At 41.6% G+C, this 27,163-nt stretch overlaps 1 protein-coding gene across 2 annotated transcripts in view; it reads left to right on the forward strand.

Annotated features, from left to right (window-relative positions):
• RAD54B (RAD54 homolog B) overlaps positions 1-27,163 on the forward strand; it is a 118,296-nt gene that overhangs the window by 74,831 nt on the left and 16,302 nt on the right. For both annotated transcript variants that reach the window (XM_054019352.1, XM_054019354.1), the window contains exons 4-9: positions 2,496-2,696; positions 7,404-7,691; positions 9,773-9,935; positions 11,117-11,342; positions 16,378-16,585; positions 24,769-24,908. In XM_054019352.1, coding sequence (XP_053875327.1) covers positions 2,496-2,696; positions 7,404-7,691; positions 9,773-9,935; positions 11,117-11,342; positions 16,378-16,585; positions 24,769-24,908 — 1,226 coding nt within the window. The remainder of the gene's footprint in view (positions 1-2,495; positions 2,697-7,403; positions 7,692-9,772; positions 9,936-11,116; positions 11,343-16,377; positions 16,586-24,768; positions 24,909-27,163) is intronic.

The raw sequence follows: 27,163 nt of genomic DNA on the forward strand, positions 1-27,163 counted from the left end.
CTCTGGGGCGAATTGCTTCAAAAACTGTTCGTTGCAAAAACCTCATTTCCAAAAACTAATAGTTCCCGAACTTATCATTCTATCCTATTTTGTTTTTCCTATTGCTTTAAATTAGGTATATAAAATACCTTGAGGGATTAATATTGGCCCGGCAACTAACTAATTGGTTCACATCAAGAATACCCAGGTACATTTTAAAATAGAATCATTAGGGTAAAAAGTAGTGGACATTAAGGCTCTGTGAACTCGTTTGTGAGGGCTATGTAAGAGAAAGGGAAGAAGTGTTAACCCACTTGAAGATGTCCATCCTTTTGTGAAGAGGAAGGACATTCAGCTGCCAACAAGTCTCCAGTTCTTGCAGGAATATACATTTAAAATCTTAAAAGGAGACGGCAATTGAAAGCTGTGCATTAAAACGTAGAGATGGCAATTCTATATTTGCTTTGTGATCCACTTTAAACTTAGGAATTTGAAGCCAAACAAGTTCAGTCCTTTGTATTTTTCACTATCTTAAGGGTTTTCTCTGCCCCTTTGCCATAGTATTTAAGTGCCGGATGGATCTGCAATGCTTTTTATCTAAAACAGCTGCAGGAAGTTGTGTTGGTAAGTTAGTAGGGGGCATTCTTTCTTCTGATGGTACTGAACCAGTGCCCTAGCATCATAAGAGCACTGTACTGCTGTAGCTGCCATTGTTAGGATCAGACCAAACAAAAACCCACCACCCTGACGACTACTGGCCACTGTTAGGTCTCTGGTACTTTTTGCAAAAGTGCAAGGATTTAGTCATGTGTCTTAGTCAAATTACCACACTCCACCTACATTAAATTCTCTCTGTATTTTCAGGTGGAAAAGGAGGAGGTTTTTTTTGGTTTTGGGGTTGTTGTTTTTTTGCTTCTAGTCATTGTGTAGCATTGCTGTGTACTCTTAAATAGCTGATTTGTTGCATCTTCCAGGTGGAAGCATTTCTACGGTGGATCCACGTGTATGTATTAAGCATGCGGATTCACCCGTGGAGTCCCATTTACTTCAGGGACTCTGCACACACACAAAGCTCCATGGGAATGGATCCCTCTACAGGACTCGGGCTGAAATTTGTAAAGTGCTGTGGCATGAAAATCTCTATCAATAAATAAAATATCTTGCATTTATATCGTTTTATTAACAATAAAGTTAACATTCATCTGATAATTTACTTTAATTTTTAGGCAGTTCATATAACCATGTTTTGCAGTTTTTTTTAAACAATTACCGTTAGAAGTGATGTTCAGGTTATTTGATTTCCCTTTTTCACAGGTCATTATTATAGTGGAATTTTTTATTTGCTTCTTCTGGTCTAAGTATAAACTCATAAAAAGAGTTAGTCTTTTGTATGAGCAGTTTTTTAGTGTCAAATCTGTATAGTGCTGAATCCAGATGGAGTCAAAGGAACAAGCTGATTAAGCCTTGGTCAGCATGCAAGGGTATTTTAATGAAAATTAGTCTGATTTTCACTTTGATGTTGGGCACATGTGCTTTGCTAAAAAGGAATATTTCAGATTTTCCTTCAAATAATTCTGCAGACTTGCTCTACTGTTACTTGACTCATGCCAGACTGGTAACTCATGGAAGGCATGTGATCTTTATTCAATAGTGTGTCTTTATTTAATAGTATAGACAACTGTTGCTTGCAATATTGAGAATCCTTAAAGTTATTAACCTAATTATATTTGGCTAATACTTGCATTGATTATAGATATAAGTAGCTGCAATGCTGCCAAATGTATGACTATTTATAGGTAGAAACATTTGGTTTGCTGCCATCTCAAGTCATGCTGCTGTTTTTCAGGATTTTAGGATAGCGGATGGTTTTTAATATATTACAAAGAAAGTGGGTGAAATATTCTTTCAACTGGAAATGTAAAACAGTTTTATTTTCTAACTGTTTTCAGGTTTTCTAAAGCTACAGTAATAGTTATTCTGAATTCAATCTTTTGGCTTTAGTTGTGGATCTATTCACTTGCCTCCCCTTCTGCATTGAATTTTAAGTTCCCATCTTCACTTTCAAGGCATTGCTTATCTCCTCCTCATCTGAGACCGTACTCTCATTTCCTTCTCTTCTTCTCACCGCTTTGTTGTTTCAAAAACTTCCTTTTTATCCCTTACCCACTGTCTCCTCCTTCCATTCCACACCAGGAACTACCTCTTTTTCATGGACTAAATAACTTCCCTCCTACTTGAAAATCTTTCCTTAAAGCATATATTTTCCACACAGTATTTCATAAAATTAGTGCCCCTTTGAGCTTGCATCCCCATCCATTGTTTTAAGCCTGAATTATGATGTCTCTTTCTCAATTGGATTGTAAGCTACCCAGAACAGGAACCATGCCATCTTATGTTTGTATAGCAGGAAATGCACAGACTGCACTTGATTGATGATAGTGTTGGGTTTTTTTTTAAATAATTTTCTACATCAACAGAGATCTTTTGATATTCTTAGTCATCTTGCTTCTTTTTAGATCCAGTGCATGTACCAATACCAGAAATAGCAAGACACAAGAAGGAGGAAGACGAACCTGACTGCCTTGCAAAATACTTCAGTGTTGTGTGGTGTAAGGCTTCAAAGAAAAAACACAAGAAGTGGGAAGGTGATGCTGTTCTTATTGCAAAAGGAAAGTCTGTGATACTGAAAGATATGGAAGGCAAAGACATTGGAAGAGGTATTATAGATTTACATATAGTTGTTGCTTAAACGTTGGCCTAAAAATAATGTGTGTTTTGAACGGGAGCAAAAAAACTCCAAGGGGAGCAGTGGGGGCAAAAAACCTAACTGGCTTCAAGATTGAGCTTGATAAGTTTATGGAGGGGATGGTAAGATGAGACTGCCTACAATAGTATGTAGCTGATTTGTGACTGCTAGCAACAAATAACTTCAACGGCCATTGATGGGAACTAGATTGGAAGGGCTCTGAGTTACTACAGAGAATTCCTGCACTTAGGACGGAAGAATCCCATGCAGTGCTACAGACTAGGGACCGAGTGGCTAGGCAGCAGTTCTGCAGAAAAGGACCTAGGTTTACACTGGAAGAGAAGCTGGATATGAGTCAACAGTGTGCCCTTGTTGCCAAGAAGACTAACAGCATTTTGGGCTGTATAAGTAGGAGCAGTACCAGCAGATCGAGGGACGTGATCATTCCCCTCTATTCGGCATTAGTGAGGCCTCAGCTGGAGAACTGTGTTCAGTTTTGGGCCCCACGCTACAAGAAGGATGTGGAAAAATTGGAAAGAGTCTAGTGGAGGGCAACAAAAATGATTAAGGGGATGGAGCACATGACTTATGAGAAGAGGCTGAGGGAACTGGGCTTATTTAGTCTGTGTAAGAAAAAAATGAGGGGGGATTTAATAGCTGTTTTCAACTACCTGAAAGGGGGTTCCAAAGAGGATGGATCTAGACTGTTCTCAGTGGTAGCAGATAACAGAACAAGGAGTAATGGTCTCAAGTTGCAGTGGGGGAGGTTTAGGTTGGATATTAGGAAAAACTTTTTCACTAGGAGGGTGGTGAAGCACTGGAATGGGTTACCTAGGGAGGTGGTGGAATCTCCTTCCTTAGAGGTTTTTAAGGTCAGGCTTGACAAAGCCCTGGCTGGGATGATTTAGTTGAGGATTAGTCCTGCTTTGAGCAGGGGGTTGGACTAGATGACCTCCTGAGGTCCCTTCCAACCCTGATATTCTATGATTCTGTGATTCTTTCTCAGGTATCTGGCTGGTGGGTCTTGCTCACGTGCTCAAGGTCTTACTCATTGCCATTGTTGGGGTTGGAAAATAATTTTCCCCTAGGTCAGATTGACAGAGACCTTGGTTTTTTTTTTGCCTTCCTCTGCAGAATGTGGCATGGGTCACTTGCAGGTTTAACTAGTGTAAATGGAGAATTCTCTGTAACTTGAAGTCTTTAAATAATGATTTGAGGACGTCCGTAATTCAGCCAGAGGTTGGAATCTATTACAGCAGTTTGGTGGGTGAGGTTCTGTGGCCTGCAGTGTGCAAGAGATCAGATTAGATGATCACGATGGTCCCTTCTGATCATACAGTATGTGAATGAAGTGAAATGAAGCTGTTAATAAATCATGTAAATTAGTTATGACCAAACTGTGGTCTGTGGCCCACTGGTCAGAATGGGAGAAAAATAATTATTACACAGAAACCCAGGACAAGTAGAAATGTTTTTGGGCAAGTAAAAGGATCACATTTCCTGCCCACCAGGCAAAAAGTACAGGGGAAAATGGGGCAGACTGAGTTACATCAGGGGCAAAAGCATTGCACTGCCAGTCCGAGGAGAGAGGCTAGAAAAGAAGGGCCGAGTAGAGCTGCCAAAAAGGAGGGGCTGGGCCTTGTTGACATCAGCCACACAAATAATGCCCTGGAGAAGTGGGTTTGCACCAGGGACAAATTCACAGCTGAGCAGGCGGTCCTGAGTCTGAACCTCCATTTGAATGTGTTACTTCTTAATGTTCTGATCAGAGGTCTGGTGACTGGAAGAGATTGGAGCTGCGTTTTTCTGCTATAGTGAAGTAACTATAAATATTGCCTTTGCCTGAAATGCAAGCCAGAGTTGATGCTGCTGCAATTTTTAGTCTTGCAATCTTAGTAGCAGCTACTGTAAGATATATTTTGATTAAGAGGAAAAAAATAAGGCTTGTAAGCTATAGGTTGCAGTTAACTCAGAAACTTTGCCTGAAAGACAAGCAACAATTTAAGTTGCCAAGAAACCCAAAGTAGATTATTTAGTAAGATACTACAATTTTACTGTGGTATTGCTGCAAAACACACTTGTACTTGAATTTAAGACAGAGATGGCCCTCTAATAATTTGTTACAACCCTAGCATTGCAAACTTTGCTGCTGCCAGGCACCTTAATTGAAAAATACTCCATGACTTTACAAATTTAATTAATTTGTATCAAAACTATATATACACTGACTTGCTTGACTTTTTAAAAAAAAAAAAGTGAGCAAGAGAATAAGAAATGTCTGGAATGCATCAACCACCCTGTTGAGTTTTTTTTTTTTTAAATCACATTAGCTTAATTTAGCAGAGGGTGATACTGATGGTCCCCATCCCATTTCTTTCACATGATGCTTTCCAGAATGAATAGAAAGCTAAATATGGATATTTTTATGTTGGAAAGATTAAACATTTCTGGTCTTTAAAGGCAAAGCTGCAGAAAAAACAAATCTCTGTGCTTGAAGCAGCCATTGACACTGATACCAGTTTCACCAGGCCCCCACAACCACTTCAGTTTACTTGAGAGAATATTACAGTCTGAAAATTGGAATAGCCATGTGTGGAGATGATGGAAGGGGGAGACACGCATCAGGGCCCTAATTGTACCCTGGGTGATCACTACTTCCCACCATCCAACACAGATATAATGAGGTTGAGTAGTGTCCGCATAAGAGAAACTAAAACAACTAATTATTCCTCAAAGAAGGTTTTTAATGATTTACAGCTATAAAGGCAACACAGACAGAATAAGAAGAGAAAAATTAAAGACCAGCACTGAATTAGGATTAATATAAATGGCAGGTTATACTGGAGACAGGCACAAGTGCAGGCAAAGCCATCATTACTCATTAATCAGTTAACCCTACATGCACAGTACCAGTCTCCAGCAAACACAAATTATATGCAATAATGACACATTGATTAACTAAATTTCTTTAATTTTAAACTACCTATAAGTATCTACTATTAGTTTTAAACAACTTATAAACTACTGACTTCTATTATAAAACTAAGTGGCAAATTATACTGAAGACAGGCACAGCGACATGCAAAGCTGTTATCACTAATCAACTACTAGCTTTACCCGCGTTGTACCTATTCCCAGCAAGGCACAAGAACCTATACAGTTATTATATATTGATTTAACTATTTACTACTACTGTTCCTAAGCAATTAACTACTACTATTAACCAATTTACTTTTACTTTTAAACAATTTACTAGTATAATTAAACTATAGTATCGATACAGACTTAAGATTAACCAGCTTGAGCACAACCAGACTTCTTTACTCCAAAACCTTACCCTGCATTTGTCTGAGAATACTTTACCCTTCAGTCGACCGCTTTCCGCATTGGTCAGGCACAGATAGTTGATGAAGCGCAAGTCCCTTTGGTTCAGGGTGTATGTGTGAGTCTGATCAAAGAGAGATCTCTTTTAGGTCAACACACACATACGCACACACCTGCGCCTTTGCATCTCTTTATACATTATTTGTTGGCCGTGTTCCAAAGCAGGTCAACCAATTAAGGTGGCCAAATGTCTTAGTGTGGTATTTTGCAGTTGTTTTGATTTTATGAACTGTGCACCTGTGCCCAACTCATCTTTTCTTTATGTGACCAGTTGTCCTAATTGTGGTTAATTTGCTAGATTCAAAAACATTTGAGTCAGCCTAAAGAAGTATCTGGTTGCAGTGCATAGTAACCACAAGTCCGCATCTAATTTCACAGAGCTTCCTTTTTGCTTAATCTTAGTCTATAAAGTTTCCTAGCTAGATTTTGCTTATGCTTGCAGAATTTTATTGTACTCGCTCTTGCAACTCCCAGACGTTCGTGGCCTAACACTGCTTGACAAGACTTATGCTTGCAGAGGCGCCTACCATTAGGCCTAACATTGATAATGCTTATACAATACTTATTACATTAATCACACTGTGCTTTCTTGTCAGATAACCAAACTGAGTTCTTAAATGCCTATGGAGGAGTGATCAGATGTTTTCCCCGCTTGTTACTAGCGGTACACAGAGCACTTGCTTATTGTTGCAGAGAGGTGGCTGGTCAGGTGATGCAGGCTCCCTCCCATATCCATCTGCTAACTTGCATTAAAAGGCAGCTAAAACACATTGTTTTTATCTTTTTCCATATAAGCCATTGCCATGATTGCCACAGGCATATTATGAGATTGCAAATGGGACAGGAAGGTAGTTCTTTTGATCCTGAGTCGGGGGGTTGGGGGAAGAGGAGTGGTCAATGAGACAATCTCTTTCTTAAGATATGGTCCACTCCATGGAAATAGTTTGGGTACTTCAATATCTAAATGTATGCTTAAATTCAGTTATAAGAGGATAATTCACAGCAGTTTTTAAAATATTTGGTACAACAATTTCCAGATGATGTTCCGTTTGTTCCATTTTTTTTCTTGGTATTGTGATCTACTTGAATCTGTTTTCACTTAAATGAAAAACCTTGTTGCCACTTTGTTTTCTTAGTATGAAAGGTTATTCAAATTCATATGCTTAATTATTAAAGGATTTGATGACATTTCTGTTTTCACTTCCTGCAGTTGAATATTGATGTTAAGGCAGTGATACCCACTGTGTGGTCCTAATTAATTGCTAAACATAAGTAAATTAATTATTATTTTTAGGTACTGGATATAAATCTAAAGACCTTGAAAGTCTTGATGAAGGTCAAACGCTGATGATTGGAGGAAAAGAAATTGAAGTGATGGGTATAATTTCAGCAGAGGACTTTAATAGTGGCAAATGTTTTCAGACTGATGTTGGGACGTCCACCACAGTCCCAACTGCTTCTTCACAAAGTACCCTGAAACCATTCTGTAGCCCATTCAAAAATGTTTGCAAGCCAAGCAATAAAGAAAATCTACTTAAAGAGTCCCAGAACTACAAACCTCGCCATGATCCAAATGCATCAAGTAAGATTTAAAATTCTGTTATTTATTTAACCATCCACTGTCCTTTTTGTAAGAAAGTTCAATGCGTAATCAAGGTTTTTATGTTCCCTACCCAAGTACTGAATGAGAATCTAGGGTATCCCAGTGAAAATGAAGTTTAACCAATAACATCACAACATGATTCTGTTCTACAAGTGGCAGGTGTGCTGTAAACCATGAGATTGGAGGCGGTGTCACTGACATTTGAGAAAGTGTTAGTATCCTAAAACAGTCCATATACCCTAGAGTGTCTTATAGTGCAGTTCTTTATAAATATTATTGATGGCGTTACAAATTGTTTAAATGAGAATGGTTCCGAAAATAGACTAGCGAAGAAAAATAAATGTACTGAAACGAGAAACTGACTAGTGCCAAACATGCTAGAAAAGTTCTAGTTTGCCACCAAGTTCAATGGAGTGTTGACAACTACACCAGCATGGTAGTTGCTGTGGACAACGAGCAGTGAAGAGGTTAAACAAAGTTAGAAGAATTGCTTCCAGGGGAGTCCGATCCCTCATAGCCACCAATGTGCAAACACAAAAGTAACTAAAAGTAACCAAGTTCAATGAGACGCCTACTGCAGAAAAAAAGTTCTGTAACACAATATTATAGTTCCTTTGTGCTGTCATCCCATTAAATTCCACAAGTTTAAGGAGGATCAGATTGTGTGAGTACTTGTATGGGAGAGCTCCAGTGAACACCTGGTAGTTGCAGGAAGTGGTGTTGAATATTTAGCAGATCGATATCTTCCATCTGTCTTTAATAAGCCAGTGGTGCAGCCTGTTGTTTAGGGACAATATTCTGGAGAAGGAGCCATGTTTCAGATGAGAGAAAAACACCAAGTATATTAGTGTTATCAAACTAAATGATGCATAATTTTAATTTTTAAAAAATGCACCTAAACCACAACTTAGCATTCACACTGCAGTTTGTTAAACCCCATCCCATTTCTTTCATTTGTATGTCATCTGAGATTATAAAGTCTCCAGGGCTGGGCCATGTCTTCCTACCTCTGTAAATTGCCTACCACACTAGCCTTATACAAATAAATAATAATAATATCTTCTTATTAACTTATGGCACTTTTTGTAAGAATAGACCAGTGTTCTGATCTAATTCCAACTGTATGATGTTCTGTCTCCCTGAATTCTCTGCTGTGGTTTCAAGATGATATGAGATTACTGCTCTAAATTGCTGTGTAGCGCTGCTATGTTCAACCACAGAGTTGTCTGCATTTTGTCTGTTTCTGCAGTGCTGTGTGAAAGACATGGGTTTCTCTCCAATTTTTGTTTTTTGGGGGGCCCAATCCTGTGATGGATTTGAGTGCCTCCTGCAAGCTGAGCCTCTCAACTCCCATGGAAGTTGAGAGAACGCAGAACCCTACAGGATGGGGACCTTTAATCTATAAATTAGCATGAGTAGGGTGTGCTGTGTCTGTTCAGTGTCTTGTGTTGCTCAATATTAACCCCTTCCAGTGCTGATGGGCTCCAAAGTATTCTGCCCATTCATCTGTAGTCTTTGAGGGGGAGCGGGGATGATGAAAATATATATATGAAAAAGAAATAAAGGTTAGCCACAGTGTTCTGATAAACACTATTTTGAGTAATTATGTTCTGTACTCCTTGCAGTTTTAATTGGATGAGGTATTTTTCCTCATTTCCTGTCCTAAACTGATTATTGTTGGTAATCCTCAATTGAACAGCTGCTATAGTTGATCTCAAAGGTGGCAGATTGTAGTAAGTGATGGATGAAGTGGTTCTTATATATATTAAATTTTTAAAGCACTTCTGAAACCTTTAGGATATAAGACAGTGTTTTAATAGATTTTTTTATTATTATTATTTACATCAACACTGTATCTAGGTACTCATAAGTAACATTAGCAGAGGTTGGTCTTTATATTCTTTGTCTAGAAATGACCAATATGTTAAAAAGCAATTTTCGCAGTTATTGAAGTTTAGCAAATAGTTACTTGATATAGTTACCTTGGAAAAACAATACTTTTTGCTTACGAAGTAAACACAAATTCTCTTACCACATCTGTGTATATTTTGAACTTTAAGATTCTTTAGTTATGCCACGTCCAACTCCAGATCACCAGCGGATGTTCAATAAGGCTGGTTTACCTGTGGTAGATGTAGTTGTGGATCCTTACCTTGTAAATCATCTTCGCCCACATCAGAAAGAAGGAATTGTATTCTTGTACGAGTGTGTGATGGGAATGAGGTAGGAGAATAACTGTCCTGTTAATTTTAACTCTGGTAATTTTTAGCTTGTTTAAAAAACACACCCCAAAACTGAAATGCATTCTGTATTTCTCTGTTAGAAGAGAATGGTTGACTTATCCTATAAACCAGTGGTTCTCAACCCGCGGGCTGCATGCGGCCCAATTAGCACACAGCTGCGGCCCAGCTGTATGCTAAAGGGCGGCAGGGTCCAGAGCCTGGGCTGCCACATGGCAGAGTCCAGGGTTGGAGTCGGGGCTGCCGCCTGGCACCCTGCATCAGGGTCTGGGATCAGGGCTGCCGCCCAGCACCACAAAGCAGGGACCAGGGTCGGGGCTGCCACCAGGTCCCACACAATAGGGACTGCGGTCGGGGCTGCTGCCCGGCCCGACCCAGTAAGGTCCGGGGTTGGAGTCATGGCTGTGTCCAGCCCAACACAGCAAAGTCTGGGGTCAGGGTCGGAGCTGCTGTCCGGCCCCACCTGGCGGGAATCGGGGTTGGCGACAGGTTCGGGTTGGGGCTGCTTCCCGGCCCCTCACAACAGGGTATGGGGACTCAGCCACACCACTGGGGCTCTGGTCTTCTCTTCACTCTGTGGAGGGGTCTTTGGGCTGTGGGCGCTGGGCATAGTGGGGTGGTGGTGGTGGTGGTGGGGTGCTGTGGTTCTCAACCTGTGGCCCAGGTAACACATTGTGGCCTGAATATGCAGCCCACAATGATTAATAGGTTGAGATCCACTGCTATAAACCATCTGACCCAAGCCAAAGTGCAGTGCTGGTTGGTACCTCAGAAATTTTCAGTCTAGTCTAAAGGTTCACTGATGTACCACTCTGTTGAAAAATTACTATATTACTTTTACACTTGTTACATCAGCTTTATATACTATAGGCTGCTTATGGTATGTTTTCATGTGCTTTAACATAAATTATGTAAATATTGTTAATATGAAAGAATTCAACTGAGATCTCTAATCTGGATGATCGTATGTTAATCTAGTAATGAATCCGAGTTTCACACAGGCATATAGAACTTTTTGGTTTAACTGAATAAAAAACTGCAACAGATCATAGTAGAAATAAATAGGTTTTTATATAATTTAAAAAAAAAACATATTTGCCAGATCAGAATACAAATAGTTGCAGGGTTTCCTTTGCATTACTAAATTGCCATTATTTCTTACAGACTAAGTGGCAGATTTGGAGCTATTCTTGCTGATGAAATGGGCTTAGGAAAAACACTGCAATGCATTTCGCTTGTCTGGACTCTCCTACGTCAGGGGCTGTATGGATGCAAACCTATAATAAAGCAGGCACTGATTGTCACTCCTGGGAGTCTGGTGAAGAACTGGAAAAAAGAATTTCAGAAATGGCTGGGAAGTGAAAGGATCAAAGTGTTTACAGTTGATCAGGTGAGATTTATATTCAAAAAGGTCAAATCTGGCTCAAAATAAATAAAAAAAAATCCAACATTCCAAGTAAGCTGTTTTTTAACAAGCAAATATTTGTCTACAGTGTTTGCACCAAAACATTGCAGGAGGGAAATGTATGCATGAAAACTAAAAGGGAAATTGATTAGAAACTGACTAGTGTACTTTAATTGTCCAAAATTAGAGTAATGCAAAAAATAAAGTGAAATAGTGAAAAGAAAACTTCAAAGCATAATTATTATTACTCTGCCATGTTGTTTGTAACAAACATAAGGCAATTTATTTTCAAAAATATATTTTTTTAACCTGATAATTCCCTGAAAGTGTATTTGTATGAAGTAACAGAGAGAATGCTGCCTTCTAAATCTGACCTAATATCTGTTGTGAATAGATTAAAAGTTAGGCCAGGTCTACATTTAAAAGTTAAGTTAGCTGCGGCATTTAGGGGTGTGAAAAATTCACCTCAGCAGCATAGCCGCAGTGCCATAGCTTTGCCACAGTAGCATCCATAGTGTAGATATGGCCTTAAACACTTCCTTTTCGGCAGTCTTCCTTCATGGTCTGTATGAGTCTTTCAGATGAAATGAAAGCTGTTTTTACAAGTGTTTTTATATGTTTTACAAACTTCTAATTTTTTCCATGTGTACCTCTTTTTTGTTTTTTCTACTGATTTAGCATCCATTCCTGCTATGGTGCTGAACATACACATCTTCCCCTGAAGCCAATCTAGATGTCTATTTAACTCGTATATCCTCTTTGCTTCCATCACTTTCCTTACAGTAACTTATTTCAAGATGTGGAACTGAAGTGAACTGATTTGACAGAAATTGTCTATGTGGCAGTAACTGAGTTTGAGCAAAGTAAATGATCAGCTGTGTGTGTTCTTGAGAGAGCAGCTTTGGTGCAAAAAAGATTCAGTTTAATGCAAAAAAAAGTTTACCTAAAGAGCTATTTAGACGTTGTGGCACATTTTCTCTCAATTGTTAGGGTTTTTTTATAACACTAATGTTATATTGAATTTATTGGCAATTAATGTGATCCAAAGTGACAGCAACATATTTTTCTTTTCATTTAAATCCTTCTAACATTCTTATTCATCTGGTTGAAGCCAATGGGATTTGAGGGCACTCGGCAGTTTGTAAGATTGGGCACCTAAAAAGCAAAGAGAACATTGACATGCAAAAGTGAGATAACAATACCACTTGCCTACAATATAATGAAGTATTTTAATTAGTAATTTCCTGTCTATCTTATAGGAAGAATGGCAATTATCATACTGCTGGATTATATGCAATATAAATTTGAGGGAGTGTTGTCATTATCAGTTTCCAGAATACTACTACTACTACTTTAAAAAGCAAAACACCTACAATAATAAATAATAATAATAATAATGAAAGTTTGTGCTACTTGAGTCACTGAGATGTTTATCATTTACACTTCACTGAAATCAGTGGAAAGGCTTCTGTTGACTTCACTGCCCATTGAACCGGTGCCAAGAGAGGTGTGTTCAGAGTACAGGAGTGGGATCCAGGAACTGTGGAGGTCTCATACTTACTGGCAATTGCTCCATGTGTAGCTTTGGGCAAGTCACTTAAACTTTTCATCTCAGTGTTTGCATCTGTAAAATCAGGGTGTACCTGGGCAGCCACCTAGCCATTTCCTGGTTGCCCCCTCATGGCTGGTGAAGGCTCTTCTGCAGCCTGCCTCTGGTTCCCCTCTTTAGAGCCCCTTAAGCTTTAATATAGTCTTGTGGCTAACACACTAAAACGCACACTCACACACCACATCTGGGATTGGTTAAATAATAGAAACCACTCAAGATAGTCCTCAAAATAAAGTCCATCATTGCAACCTAAAAGTTCATACTCAGCTCAGGCTTTTCTGCCGCATACAGAACTCTTCTTCTATCCCAACCTGCTCTTCATGAAGCTGCCACTTCTACGCCTTCATAGCGAGAGCTCAGCATTCTGGTTCTGGCTTCCTTCTCCCATCAACATCTCCCCTCTTCTGAGAGAAGGCGGCATGTATAGTACCTAGGCTTAAAAGGCCAGAATGCTCCATTACAGGGGGTTATAATACCTACCTGCCTTACAGAAATGTTGAGAGGATGAATGAATGTTTTGAAATCATTACAAAGAGTACTGTTAATTCCATAGTTCATCTTCATATACCCATTATATCTAACCATAGTGAATCATGTGATAGGGTGTAATGAATAAATAGGGTTGCTAACTCAGTGGACCAAATCACTTGGATCCAGACTGAGTTGTCTGTCTCTGGTAACTGAGCTTTGGCTGGAAGCAAAAAACATAATTTTAAAAATTCTGGGGTGTTGAGGGAGCTTCAGGCTGCAGATTATGGGTTGAGCCATGTCCTTTGTAGTTGGAGAAGGCCAGCAGGGAAGTACAGCCTAACTCCTGGTGGAGATTATCATCACCTCTCTCTAGGAAGAAAGGATTTGGCTTCCTTTAAGAAAACAATTGGTAGGGCTCTACTGAAGAAACCATCCATTGCTTTGGACCATCTTAACTATCATTCTGTATCAAACATCCCTTTTTTTGGAGAGCTCATTGGAAAAAGTGTTGACCTTTTAGGTCATGCTGCAAGACTGGTCTCTTGGGTTTTCAGGTAGAGAGGTGCACTGAAAGATTTGAGGTGGTTGACTGTGGGATATTAGTATGGCAAGTATTAGTTAGTAGTACTATAGTTAATATTAACTGCCAAATGATCTATTTGGGATATAAAGTAGACTGTTCTATTAAGTGGCTTTGGGCTGAAGAGTCTCTTGTAATGATTTTTGTCCATATATTTCTGAATTTTTGACAGATAGAGATCATAAGCCTTTGGCTAGTCTATGGCATGTCTGAATGGTCCAATGGGACAAAAAGATTTCTATGGACAATCAAATAGGTATGGTGCAAGGATTTAAATAAAAAGATGTAATTTTATAAGTCGTGTGTGCAAATGTGACTACTTTTAACCATCTAATCTGGCAAAAACTCTTTCTTGTATTATATTGAACTTTTGTTTGATTTAGTGCTGTTTTCAAGATCTAAAACCTCTGATTTTTCCCATGCTGCTCAGACTCAATTATCACACACGCAATTTGTATCAGGTCACTTTTCTTTATTTCTATACCTTGAAATAAGTAACTAAGGAAAGACACCAAAGCAAAGAGTAAACACGAGTGAAACATATATGTCGATGCCTTCTGAAGGAAAAAGGCATCAAAGATTCAAAATAATAGGCCCCATAGCTTTTTCCTGACTGTCACTAAAATATTTTAGGATAGAGTCTCTGCTAGATACAACAGAGCAGGAGTGTTGTCAAGGAGCTGCTTATGGGTTCCTGATTCTCTGTCTCCCCAGCTTCTATGCTGCCCTAACTTATTCATGCTAGGTATGCTCTCCTAGGGTTAGCAATTTTATTTGGCTCATAACAGAGTGAGAACTATTTGATTGAACTGAAACAGGTAAACAGACGGTGGCAAATTTATTACAAGATCACAGCATAAACTGGTGTTTACTGCATCTTGTGATTCCCACCATAAACGTACTGGGAGTCGCTTAGGCTTTTTCATTATCTCCATTACAATTATCAATTTGAAACTTACCCCCAACACTAGGGTTAAGTACAGTAACTCCTCACTTAAAGTCCTCCCGGTTAACGTTGTTTCGATGTTAAGTTACTGATCAATTTGGGAACATGCTCGTTTAAAGTTGTGAAATGCTCCCTTCTAACTTCGTAGTTTGGCAGCCACCTGTTTTGTCCACTGCTTGCAGGAAGAGCAGCCCGTTGCAGCTAGCTGGTTGGGGCTTGGAACCTGGGTGGCCCAGCATCCCCCCCATCAGCTCCCCATTCCCCTAAGTTCTCTGTGCAGCACTGTCCCTCCCCTCACTGCCATGTGCTGCTCCTGCCCTCTGCCTTGGAGCTGCTCCTAGAGCCTCCTGCTTGCTGTATGGAGAAAGAGGGGGGCTAATGTCAGGGTGTCTCCCCCTCCCCTCTGCTCCTGCACCACGCTTACCCCATCTTCCATAGAGCAGGGGGGACAGACGACAGAGGGAGGGAGCTTCTAGGCAGTAGCTTCCATCTCAGGTCTCAGCAAGCTGATTTAATTAACAAGACAGTGTACTTAAGCCTGGGATCAGCTACCTAAAGGGGAAATATGCATTTTTTCTCTCACACACAGGGTGTGTGTCTCTGTCTGCCCTCCCTCCTTTCCTGCTGCCTTGTAGAGTGTTCTGAGAGTTAACCCTTGACGGCTCAGTCAATTGCTAGTTCATTCAGTGATAAGGCATTCCCTGGGAAATATCCCAATTTCTGACTCCTCCATCTCAACCAAGCTTCACAATCATCATCACCATGTACAGTATTAAATTGTTTGTTTAAAACTTATACTGCATGTGTGTGTGTGTATGTATGTATGTGTATAGTCTTTTGTCTGGTGAAAAAAATTTCCCTGGAACCTAACCCCCTCATTTACATTTAATTCTTACGGGGAAATTGGATTCGCTTAACATCGTTTCGCTTAAAGTCGCATTTTTCAGGAACATAACTACAACATTAAGTGAGGAGTTCTGTAGCCGTTACACCGGGTCTGTAGTTTTCACGTTTGTAGTAATGTGCTTTAGTAGACTTGGTGTACTCAAAGAATAGTGAGCTGCCAACCAGCATGGTAGTAGTATTCTGTATTGCCATATCGGATTCCCATATTTCTTTTGCAAATTAAGAGGGAAGAAGTAGTCCTAGCCCCCTGGGGAGGTGGGGAATGACTCATGTCATGCACAGGGCCCTGCAGATCTCCGCGGAACATGTTTCCTGATCATGGATGGATGCATATCCAAATTTTATATTTAGAGCCCTGCAAATTGGCAGATATCTGCAAATTTTGTATCCGTGCAGGGCTCTAGTCATGTAACAGAAATTCCTCCTGAAACCAGAGAATCAGGGAACAGGGTTGAGGAGCTCCAAAGAGAATTGGCTGTGTAATGCAACTTTTATTTATGCTGTACAGGATAACAAAGTAGAAGAATTCATCAATTCCCCACTTCATTCAGTTCTGATAATCAGTTATGAGATGTTGCTGCGCACCTTGGACCAAATTCAGACTATAGAATTTAACCTCCTAATCTGCGATGAGGGGCATCGTTTGAAAAACAGCTCCATTAAGACAACTACAGCCCTCGTCAGTCTGTCCTGTGAGAGAAGAATTATCCTGACTGGTCAGTATATTACAAATAGCCTATTTTATAGCTAGATGAAAAGAGCTAACTTTGGTGAGTATGTGAAAGAAAGTTGCAAGTTATACAAATATGAAAATTTTGGCAACATTATCAGATGTATTGTTTTTATAGAAATAAACTCTGGTGAGTCAAGTGTAAAAGTATAATTAGGCAGGCTAAAAAGGAATTTGAAGAGAAACAACAAAGAGTAAAAGTTTTGTAAATACATCAGAAGCAGGAAGCATATCAGTGGGGCCAATGGACAGTCATTGTGATAAAGGTGCAAGCAAGAAAGACAAGGCTGTTTGCATCAGTTTTCACTGCAGAGGATCTGAGGGAGATTCCCACACCTGAGCCATTCTTGTTAGATGACAATTCAGAGGAACTGTCTCACATTGAGGTATAAATAGAGAAGGTTTTGGAACAAGTTGATAAATTAAACAGTAATAAGTCACAAGGACCAGATGGAATTCTGAAAGAACTCAGATATGAAATTGCAGAACTACTGGGGTGGGGCTGGGGATGAGAGGTTTGGGGTGTGTGCGGGGGCTCAGGGCTGTGGCAGAGGATTAGGTGCAGACTGTGAAGGCTCCGGATAGGGGTGAAGGCTCTGGGATGGGGCAGGGGATGAGGGATTTGGGGTGCAGGCTGCCCCGGGGCTGTGGTGGAGAGAGAGGACTCCCCCCAGCCCTCTCTCGCTTTAGCAGCTCGGGGCAGGGGAGAGGCACCTCTCCCCAGCTGTGGCAATTTTGGTGGGGCTGGGCTGGGCCGAGGGAGGGGCTGCTCTCCCCGCCAGCTCCGGCGGGCCTGGACCCGGCTGGGCCAAGGGAGGGGCTACTCTCCCCGGGCCATGGCAGGTCCGTGCTGGGGCCGGCGGGGAGGGGCGCCTCTCCCTGCTGCAGCCCTGAGCCCCTGCGCGGGGCTTAATAGTTGGCCGCACGGCCACACAGCTTAGAGGGAATTTTAGGCCTGCACCAATGAAACTAAATCAGTTTCATCACCTTTTTAGTTAAATCATATAACTTTTTTGTGTTGACAAGACCTGGGCTCTGATCCCTAGCTGGAAACACTGCTCTGCCTCTGGGTGATTAACCATTGGAACAAACTAGCAAGGGAAGTGATGGATTCTCCCTCTCTTGATGTCTTTACATCAAAGATATGCTTTGGTCAAGCACAAGTTATTAGGGTCAATACAGGGGTCAGACCAGATGATCTAATGGTCCCATATAGCCTTAAAATCCATGAAATTATTAATCTATTAATGTTGCATTCTGTTGACTTCTGGTTGATACCTGGAGCAACATTGATTACATATCAGAAAGACCTCCATTTAGACCATCTAAGTTTGGAGAGACTATCATTGCATAATAGGACCTTAGCAGGAGGGAGAATTAAAATTAAAAGAAGATTTAAAAAATATTTCTGGTTTCTTAGTTATTTTGTATTGTGTTAAAGTTAAACTGTGATCCTGGAGAGAAGCCCTTGTACTATATGTGAACAGTTATAACCCAGCTTGTTGCAGGAGATATACTGCTGCATTTGTTCAAAATAAGAATAATCTTGCAAATGAAGCTACAGTCTTCACACTTTTTTTCCCTAGGAACGCAAAATCTGAAGCAGAACAAATAGTTCTTCGAGTGCTGGTCCATATGTGTATTCTATGTGTGGGTACACATGCGCTCCATGTACCTAAGACCAGAGATTTTTTGGCAGGTAGTTTCCATTTATCCGTGCCTATACAGCTGTTCCTCGTGCTCCGTGCTCAGGGTATAAAGGGCAGTGCGGACCAATGCCTTTTCAGTTCCTTCTCCCCACCATATGGCCTGAGTCAGAATTCTCTATCCAAAGCTATTTTCACATCATCTTTCAAAAATCTGTAAATATAATTATATAGTTTTAGTATTTTTAATCTTTTAGTGTTTTTATACTCTAGTTAATATAGTTCAGTTTTTCCGCACCTCAGGGATCCTTTCCATGGGGAGAAGGACTATGTCCAGAGGCTTAAGGACTATATCTCCTGCCCCTTTTCCTTCATGATCAGCGATGAACACTAGTGCTACCTTTACTGCCTTGGGGAGGCTCACATCTCTGCCAAATGCAGCATCTGCAGCTCCTTCCTTCCCCAAACCTGTGGAGGATGAGAGCTTCGACTGAGGAAATATTACATGGAAAAGGCCATGAGACCCCAGTTGGATCCAAGCTGGGAAGATTCCCTCTGTACATCAGCCTCAGACTACAAGTAGTGCCTCTCTGAACACAAGCTCAGAAACAGGGACCAGAGCTGTGAAACCAAAGAAGTAACTGCCTTAGCCTCTCATGAGAGTAAAGGGGATGCTCATAAACACAAGGACAGATCCCCCTCCAGATCTGCTCCTAAAAAAAGGATGCCTTCCCTACTCCATCCAAGTTGAGTGCGTCCTTGCACATGGGTTGTAGCAACTGAGGTTCACTTGAACCTCCCAAACATGAGGATAAGGTGTGAAGGAGAGAGGTACTGACAGAGCCTATCAGGGCTCTGGGTTCTAGGTGGTCAGGCTTAGTGGTTGGAGAGTGGTCAAGAATAGGTACCAAAGGTTGAAGCCAGATGTAGAGTCGGGACTAGGCTGAGGGCAGTGCTGAAACCAGGGTCCAGGGACAAGTTGTGGCTCAGAACCAGGATCAAGAGCAGGCTGGAAGCCTAGGGAGTCTGTAACACAATGAGGCAATAGGAGGTTTCCTAGCCAAGTAGCGCTGTTGCACAGATTACCTAGCAGCTCTGGCAATCAGGATGAAATGTGTGTGCATGGGGGTGATCTGACTGAGGCCCTTCCCAGGGATTGGCTGCTTCAGTGTGCCTGAGAGATGAGTCACTGGAGGGGTGAATCATTGTAACTGAGCATGCAGCCCTGATCTGGTTGTGGGTTTGCCTCACAATTCCAAGTATGGCTCCAGCTCATAAGCCAAAGGATAGGCACCTGCCGACACCAACTGGGAGCTCCAGGTTATAGTCCTCTCTCAATGATGAAGGCAAACCAGTAGCTAGGCCCTCTCTTCAAGCTGCAGTGGATGCGGCTGGTACAGAATCTAGAGCTATAGCTGTGGAATCTTGGCTCCACTCTTCAGAGTTCCCAGGGAGATCCAGAATACCACTGAGGACTTCCTCTTTGACAAGTCTAATCTCTTTAACAAAAAGACTGACATGTCTTTGCACTCACTAAAGACTCCAGGAGAACTGTCCACTCCCTGGGCTTTTATACCCTGGCCCTGAAGAAAAAACACCAGAAACACGTAAATAAGCCAAGATTTTTTCCTCAGCTGTTTTATCTCCAGCACCCTTATGAGCCACCATGTAAATGTCAAAGGGTACAAAGACCTAGATATACTGCTGCCTCCACCTGAACCACAGCTGCTCAGTCTCGCCCACAAACCAGGGGTTACTTTTGATGGGACGCTTAAGAACCATGTACCTCTATTGATGCCATTCCCTACTGCCTCCCAAACTTTTGATGGGTGCCTCATCCTTTTGCTCACAACTGGAGGGCAGTAACAACAAACAAGTGAGTATTGAGATCATCCACTCCGGCTACACCATTGAGTTTCTCTCTCCTCATCTGCATAAATCCCTTCCCCAGCCGGTCTTCAGAGATCATTCTCACAAGGAGATCCTCTGTCTGGATGTGGATACTCTCCTACAGCACAGGGCTACAGAGGAAGTGCCACCTCAATATCCAGGGAAAGGATTCTACTCCCAATATTTCATAGATCTCAAGAAAAAAGGAGGATGGAGATCCATTCTTGACCTACATCAGCTGAATATCTTTATTTGCAAATCCAAATTCTGCATGGTCATGCTGGCATCAATAATCCCCTCCCTGGAGAAGAGCACATGGTTTGAGGATCCCGATATGAAAGGTGCTTACTTTCATGGGGACATTCATCCAACCCCACAGAAGGTTCCTCAGATTTCTGATAGAACAAGAGTACTACCTGTTCAGAGTACTTCCATTCATGCTGGTGACAGTGCCCAGGGTCCTCGTGAAGATCCTCTCAGTGGTGGCAGCCCAGATGAGACAGAACAGCTGTACGATTTTCCTGTACCTGGACACTTGACTCCTAATGGGCAGATCCAATCAGGAGGTCCAGTTGGCAACCCTATCCTTACTCCGTCTCCTAGCATGGGAGTCTGTGTAAACAAAGAATAATCTACATTGACTCCTGAAAAAATCATGGGCTTTATAAGAGCGACCCTAGTCTCAGCCTCAGCAAAGGTCTACCTCCCTGTGGACAGATTCCAGGCCACGAACCGCCTGATAAGTCAAATCACCCTCAAACTTCAAACCACAGTCAAGGTCCAATCTTTCCTTGCCAGGCCACATGGCTTCATGTACCTGTGTAATACATGTAATACACTGATCACCAGGCTTTACCTTCATTGTCTACAGGACTGGCTCAAGTCTATTTACTCACCAAACAGAGACAGCATGAATACAAGGTAACAATCCCCACCAAGGTTACAGCTTCTCTTGTATGGTGAATGAACCTGGAACAAGTGTCAGAGTCCCTTTCCTTCCATCCAGACCCAATGCAACCATAACAGTGGACACATCCCTTATAGATGCACAGTCCATGTGGACCGGACACAAGGCATGTTGACTCCCTGAGAGGCCAGGTTGCATATCAGTCTCCTAGAATTAAGGACTGTCTGCCTAGCCTGTAATGCAGTGTTTAATTTGTGCGAGCCCCAGCACCTCTGGGCTTGCCACGTCAGTTATGAAAGAAAAAAAATTGCTTGAGCCCCAGCACCTAAATGCTTGACCCCAGCACCTCTTTCATTACAAATTAAGCACTGCTGCTTAGGCCTCCACCCAGACTCCTCCCACTTATACAGTCCCATCATATGTAGATAATTTCAGACAACATGATGACCTTCTGTATAACAAACACGGTGGAGTGAAATCTCTTCTCCTGTAAAGGCAGTCAATTTATGGAACTGGTGCAGCAGGAAACCACATCATGGTCTCAGCAACATACCTGACAGGTGTGCAGAACTCTCTGGTGGACAAAATTAGGACACCAGTCCATCCTGAATGAAATCTTCACCTGGTGAGGAATGCCATCTTGGGACCTGTTGCCTCCCAGATGAACAAGAACTTCAACCTAACCTGCTCCAGAGCAGCACTAAGCTGGGACTTCAGGGGTGGTGCCCTTTTATTGTCTTGGACAGACCACTTGAGATACATCTTTCATTCCATCCCACCGCTACTACAGTTTTTGTGAAAGATTCATCACAACAAAGCTTGTCATTCTCGTCACACCTAACTGGCCTAGACAAATCTAGTATCAGAGGGGTAGCCATGTTAGTCTGAATCTGTAAAAAGCAACAGAGGGTCCTGTGGCACCTTTAAGACTAACAGAAGTATTGGGAGCATAAGCTTTCGTGGGTAAGATGCATCTGAAGAAGTGAGGTTCTTACCCACGAAAGTTTATGCTCCCAATACTTCTGTTAGTCTTAAAGGTGCCACAGGACCCTCTGTTGCTTTAGACAAATCTAGTTTCCCAGATCTTTTACCCATTTTTCTCATCAGTATCTGAACATTCTCGAATTGTTAACTCAGTAAGATCAAACATGCCAACTCAGATCCTCTTCATCTCACAGCCTGGTTTTTGGATGGGTGTCAGACCTAGAGCATCCATGTTCAGAGGCTGTTCAGACTACACCTCTACCTCAATATAACGCTGTCCTTGGGAGCCAAAAAATCTTACCGCGTTATAGGTGAAACGGCGTTATATCGAACTTGCTTTGATCTGCTGGAATGCACAGCCCCGCCCCCCGAGCACTGCTTTACCATGTTATATCAGAATTCGTGTTATATTGGGTCGGATTATATCGTGGTAGAGGTGTATTCCCAATCAAAGCAGAAATGCTCCATCAGAAAATTCTGTCTAGCTAAATGGAGACGTTTCTCTACTTGGATACAACAGGACCAGTTGTCCCCAGAAAAAGTAGGTATTTGTGCTATGTCAGACTATTTCCTCATTCTCAAGACATCGGGTCTTCCTTTTAGCTCCCTTTGGGTCCATTTAGCAGCAACCAGTGCCTTTCATCCTTTGGTAGAACCATAGAATTATAGAAGTGTAGGACTGGAAGGGACTTCAATAGGTCATCTAGTCCAGTCCCCTGCATTCAAGGCAGGACTAACTAATAACTAGACTGTTTCTGACAGGTGTTTGACTAACCTGCTCTTAAAAACCTCCAATGACAGATTCCACATCCTCCCTAGGCAATTTGTTCTAGTGCTTAACTATCCTGATAGTTAGAAAGTTTTTCCTAATGTCCAACCTAACCCTCCCTTACTGCAATTTAAGCCCATTGCTTCTTGTCCTATCCTCAGAGGTTAAGGCGAACAATTTTTCACTGTCCCCTTTCTAACAATCTTGTATGTACTTGAAAACTGTTATCATGTCCCCCCCTCAATATTCTCTTGTACAGACTAAACAAACCCATTTTTTTTCAATTTTTCCTCATAGGTCATGTTTTCTAGGCCTTTAATATTTTTTTTTGCTCTCCTCTGGACTTTCTCCAATTTATCCATTCTTTCCTGAAATGTGGTGCACAGAATTGAAAGGCTAAATTATATTTTTACTCACCCAAAAGAGTCAGATCCCTGAAAGATCTATTAGGACCTTCTCCCCTGGCGAGACACCAGCACCGCAATGAGATCTCCATCTTGTACTCCAAATACTTACCAGATCACGCTTTGAACTGTTAGCCATGTGTTCCATGTCCCACCTGTCCATGAAGGTCTCCTTCCTAGTCACCATCACATCAACTAGAAGGGTGAGAGAACTGGGAGCACTTGTGGATGACTGCCATATACCACATTTCAAAGGAAGAAGGTTTCCCTTTGCCTCCTCCTGAAAATCATGCCTAAGATAATTTCTGAGTTACACATAAATTGGCCTATTTACCTACTGGTATTCTTTTCAAAACCTCATGCTTCCAATCAGGAGAAGAGACTTCTCTCTTTCAATGTCAAGCAGGCTTTAGTGTTCTATCTAAAAAGAACTAAACCAGTTAGGAAAATGCCTAGACTATTTGTCGCTATAGCAGACTGATTGCAGGGACAAGCATTATCTGCTCAGAGACTTTCGCAGTGGGTCTCTGGCTATAGCATTTTTTATCATCAGCTGGTGAGTATTCCACCCCCACTGGGGGTAAGGGTCTATTCCGCTAGAGCACAGGCAACCTCAATAACATCTCTTCAAGAAGCACTTATACTGGACATATAAAAGGCAGCAATCTGAAATTCTGTCCATACTTTATGGAACATTACCCTTTAATTCAGGCCTCTTCTGCAGATGCAACTGTTGGGACAGCAGTATTATACACTATATACCAGCTGCATTCTTGTACCTCCTCCTGTTTGAATACTGCTGATCAATCAACAACGTGTGGAATACACATAGGGACCACCACTTGAAGAAATTGAAATACTTAGCTGTAACTGGAGGTTCTTTGAGATGTGTGGTCCCAATCTGTATTCCACTACATGTCAGTCTTCCCTCTGTTTCAAATCCTATCTGATTCGGGGTAAGAGAAGGAACTGGAGAGGTGTCAGTCTGTACCACCCCATAAACTCTCAGTGTGGTGCATAAGGGGAGCAGCTGTGCTGGCATGAACTAACGGACACTACCTGATAAAAATCTCTTGACTCAGGAGCATTGAACACATGTGTACCCACGTGTGAAATACAGATAGAGACCACACATCTCAAAGAACCTCCAGTTACAGGTAAGTAACTGTCATATTTCTTCAAAATGAAAAAAGAAAAGAGCTAAATAAGAAAACAAGGCAAAACAAGATTACAAATTCATGACTAGTTGAGTCACAATAACTAGATATACAATCTAATCAGTCAGGATACAATAGTTAGTTATACATCTGAAGAAGTGAGGTTTTTACCCACGAAAGCTTATGCCCAAATAAATCTGTTAGTCTTAAGGTGCCACCAGACTCCTTGTTGTTTTTGTAGATATAGACTAACACGGCTACCCCCTAATAGTTAGTTAAGAACTTCAACGTTCCTACTATTATTGTCAACTTTAAACTCTGTTGTATTCAGCAATCATACTTACTATCAATTTCAAGAAAAAAACTCTTAAATGTGTAAAAGTACATATTGAATTATTTTTTCTTCACCTAGGCACTCCAATTCAAAATGACCTGCAAGAATTTTACGCATTAATAGAGTTTGTAAATCCAGGAATACTTGGTTCTTTGTCCACATACAGAAAAATATATGAGGAGCCTATTATTCGGTTCAGAGAGCCTTCAGCAACAAAGGTACATCATTTAAAAACAAGAATCTAGTCATAGAATATAATTCATAAGGAGAGTTAGAAAATTCATCTTCTGGAGAGTCAAATGTAATTTAGACTGTTTTTCTTCTTTAATGCATAAACTATGGCTGAGATTTTTCAAACAAGCCTGATTCCCTTAGGCTCCTCTGAAAATTCCAGTATCAAAACATAAGTAAGTTCATATAATACTCACAGCGTGATTTCTCTGGGCATTTCTTTCTTTTATGTCAGACAAGGTGGGTGAGGTAATATCTTTTATTGGACCAACTTCTGTTAGGCCTTGTCTACCCTGGCAAATTACTGTGCAGTAAAGCAGCTTTCTGCGATGTAACTCCAGAGGAGTACACACTGCCAAGCCACTTAGTGCGCAGAAACTCCTCAGTTGCAGTGTTACAAAAAAACCCACCTCGACGAGAGTCGTAACGCTTACAGCGCAGATGCTCCTGCGCTGCATTGTGAGTGTAAACACATCAATTGCTTTCAGTGCTGTAATTGGCCTCCAGAAGTGTCCCATAATCCCGCAAGTGGCCACTCTGCTCATTGTTTTGAACTCTGGCTGGCTGCCCTGAAGGCATGCACCTCTTTCCCGTTTCTGACAGCTCTGCATGCTGTGCTGATCTGCTCCAGGACACAAAGCAAACCATTATTGTGGAATGCTCGTGCTGTTGAACACAAATGCATGTGTGTTTGTGAGAAAGAGAGAGACAGACAGATTGCTGTGCAGAGAGCTGGTGAGGGAGGCGGGGGCTGATGTCGGGGTTTCCCCCCCTCTCCCTGCATCAGGACTGGTTGCTTCCTGCCGCTATCTGAACTTACAAGACAGCATGCTAACACACTCTCTGTCTCCCAAAACACAGTCTCTCCCCACCCCCCGCCCCATATAGACACACACACTCCCTGTCTCTCACACTCCCCCCTCCACTTCAGTTGAAAAGCAGCTGGCAATGTAATAGGATGCCCATGGAACAATGGGATTGGGAAGCCTGCATCATGTGATGCTGTGCCTGCCCCATGAAGCATTGCGATCCCTTCCCAAAGAACCCTGCGGCCAGTTGCACAGTGGGATAGCTACCACAATTCACTGCTCTCTTTGCTGTTGCAAGAGCTGCTAATGTGGATGCGCCCCACTGTCACAAGGAGCATGGTGTGGACATGCAACAGTGGTTTAATTCCAGCGCCTTAATAAAAATGGTATAACTCGTTGCACAAAAACTCTGCAGTGTAGACATACCCTTAGTGTGAGAGACAAGCTTTTGAACTACTCAGAGGTAGTCATAGGACAAAAAGAGGAATTAGTGGGTTGCAGATTGTTGTAATAAGCCAGTTTGCCTGTTATAATAAAACACTGAATTTATGGCTTATTGCAACACTATTTACTTTGCCATGAGTGCAGGTGACTGGACTAGTTGAGTTCTTGAGGTCCCTTCTAGTCCTACGGTTCTATGAATCTATATTTACATGTGACACACTGAGTACCTTTCCCAGACCTAAGGAAGAGCTCTGTGGTTGTGTCTACACAGCAATGTAAGCCTAGGGTTAGTGGGACTTGAGTTAGCTGACCTGTGTCAGGGAACCCTGGGCTTGAGCGTCTACATTCCATTTTTTTTACCATAGGTTAAGAATTTTCTGACCCGTGCTAGAACCTAGGGCTCTGGCATCCACACTGCAGTGCACAGACCCAAGTCAAAGTAAACATATCCCAAAGTGCCTAGAGCCCCATCCTCCCCAGTGTCAACACTCCTAGCCCTAGGAGTGTGGTGCACTATGGGAAAACCCTACTGCTCATTCTGTTTCCTAAATGTGGTGGTGCTATTGATGGGATTCAGGTGCCCATAAACCACATAATTAGCTCCTTTGGTGACCGTCTCAATAGAATGATGGCAGTTTGAGAAGGCTTTATACTGAACTACCATCTAATCTGAAGCTTGGGCTCTCCAGCTCTAGGCTAAGTTACATTTACAGAAAAATGCCCATGTGCATCTGTTCTGAGGATAATTAGGATATCAGTCTCTAGGGCAATCAAATTATTAAAATGAAACTGCAATTCTTAATTATTAAAATGAGATGAACAATTAAGGGGTTTTTGTTTGGTTGGTTTTTTATTTATTTTTGTCTGTTTGTTTTGAAGTTTGACATAAAATGAAGTATCAGAGTAAAAACACAAACTCATACCTCAGCCTGGCTGTTGTCGGCTGCGGAGCGGTGAAGTGCACCCCCAGGGCTTGGGGTGCAGTGTGC

The sequence above is a fragment of the Malaclemys terrapin genome, chromosome 2 (assembly GCF_027887155.1).
Source record: "Malaclemys terrapin pileata isolate rMalTer1 chromosome 2, rMalTer1.hap1, whole genome shotgun sequence".
Lineage (NCBI taxonomy): Eukaryota > Metazoa > Chordata > Testudines > Emydidae > Malaclemys > Malaclemys terrapin.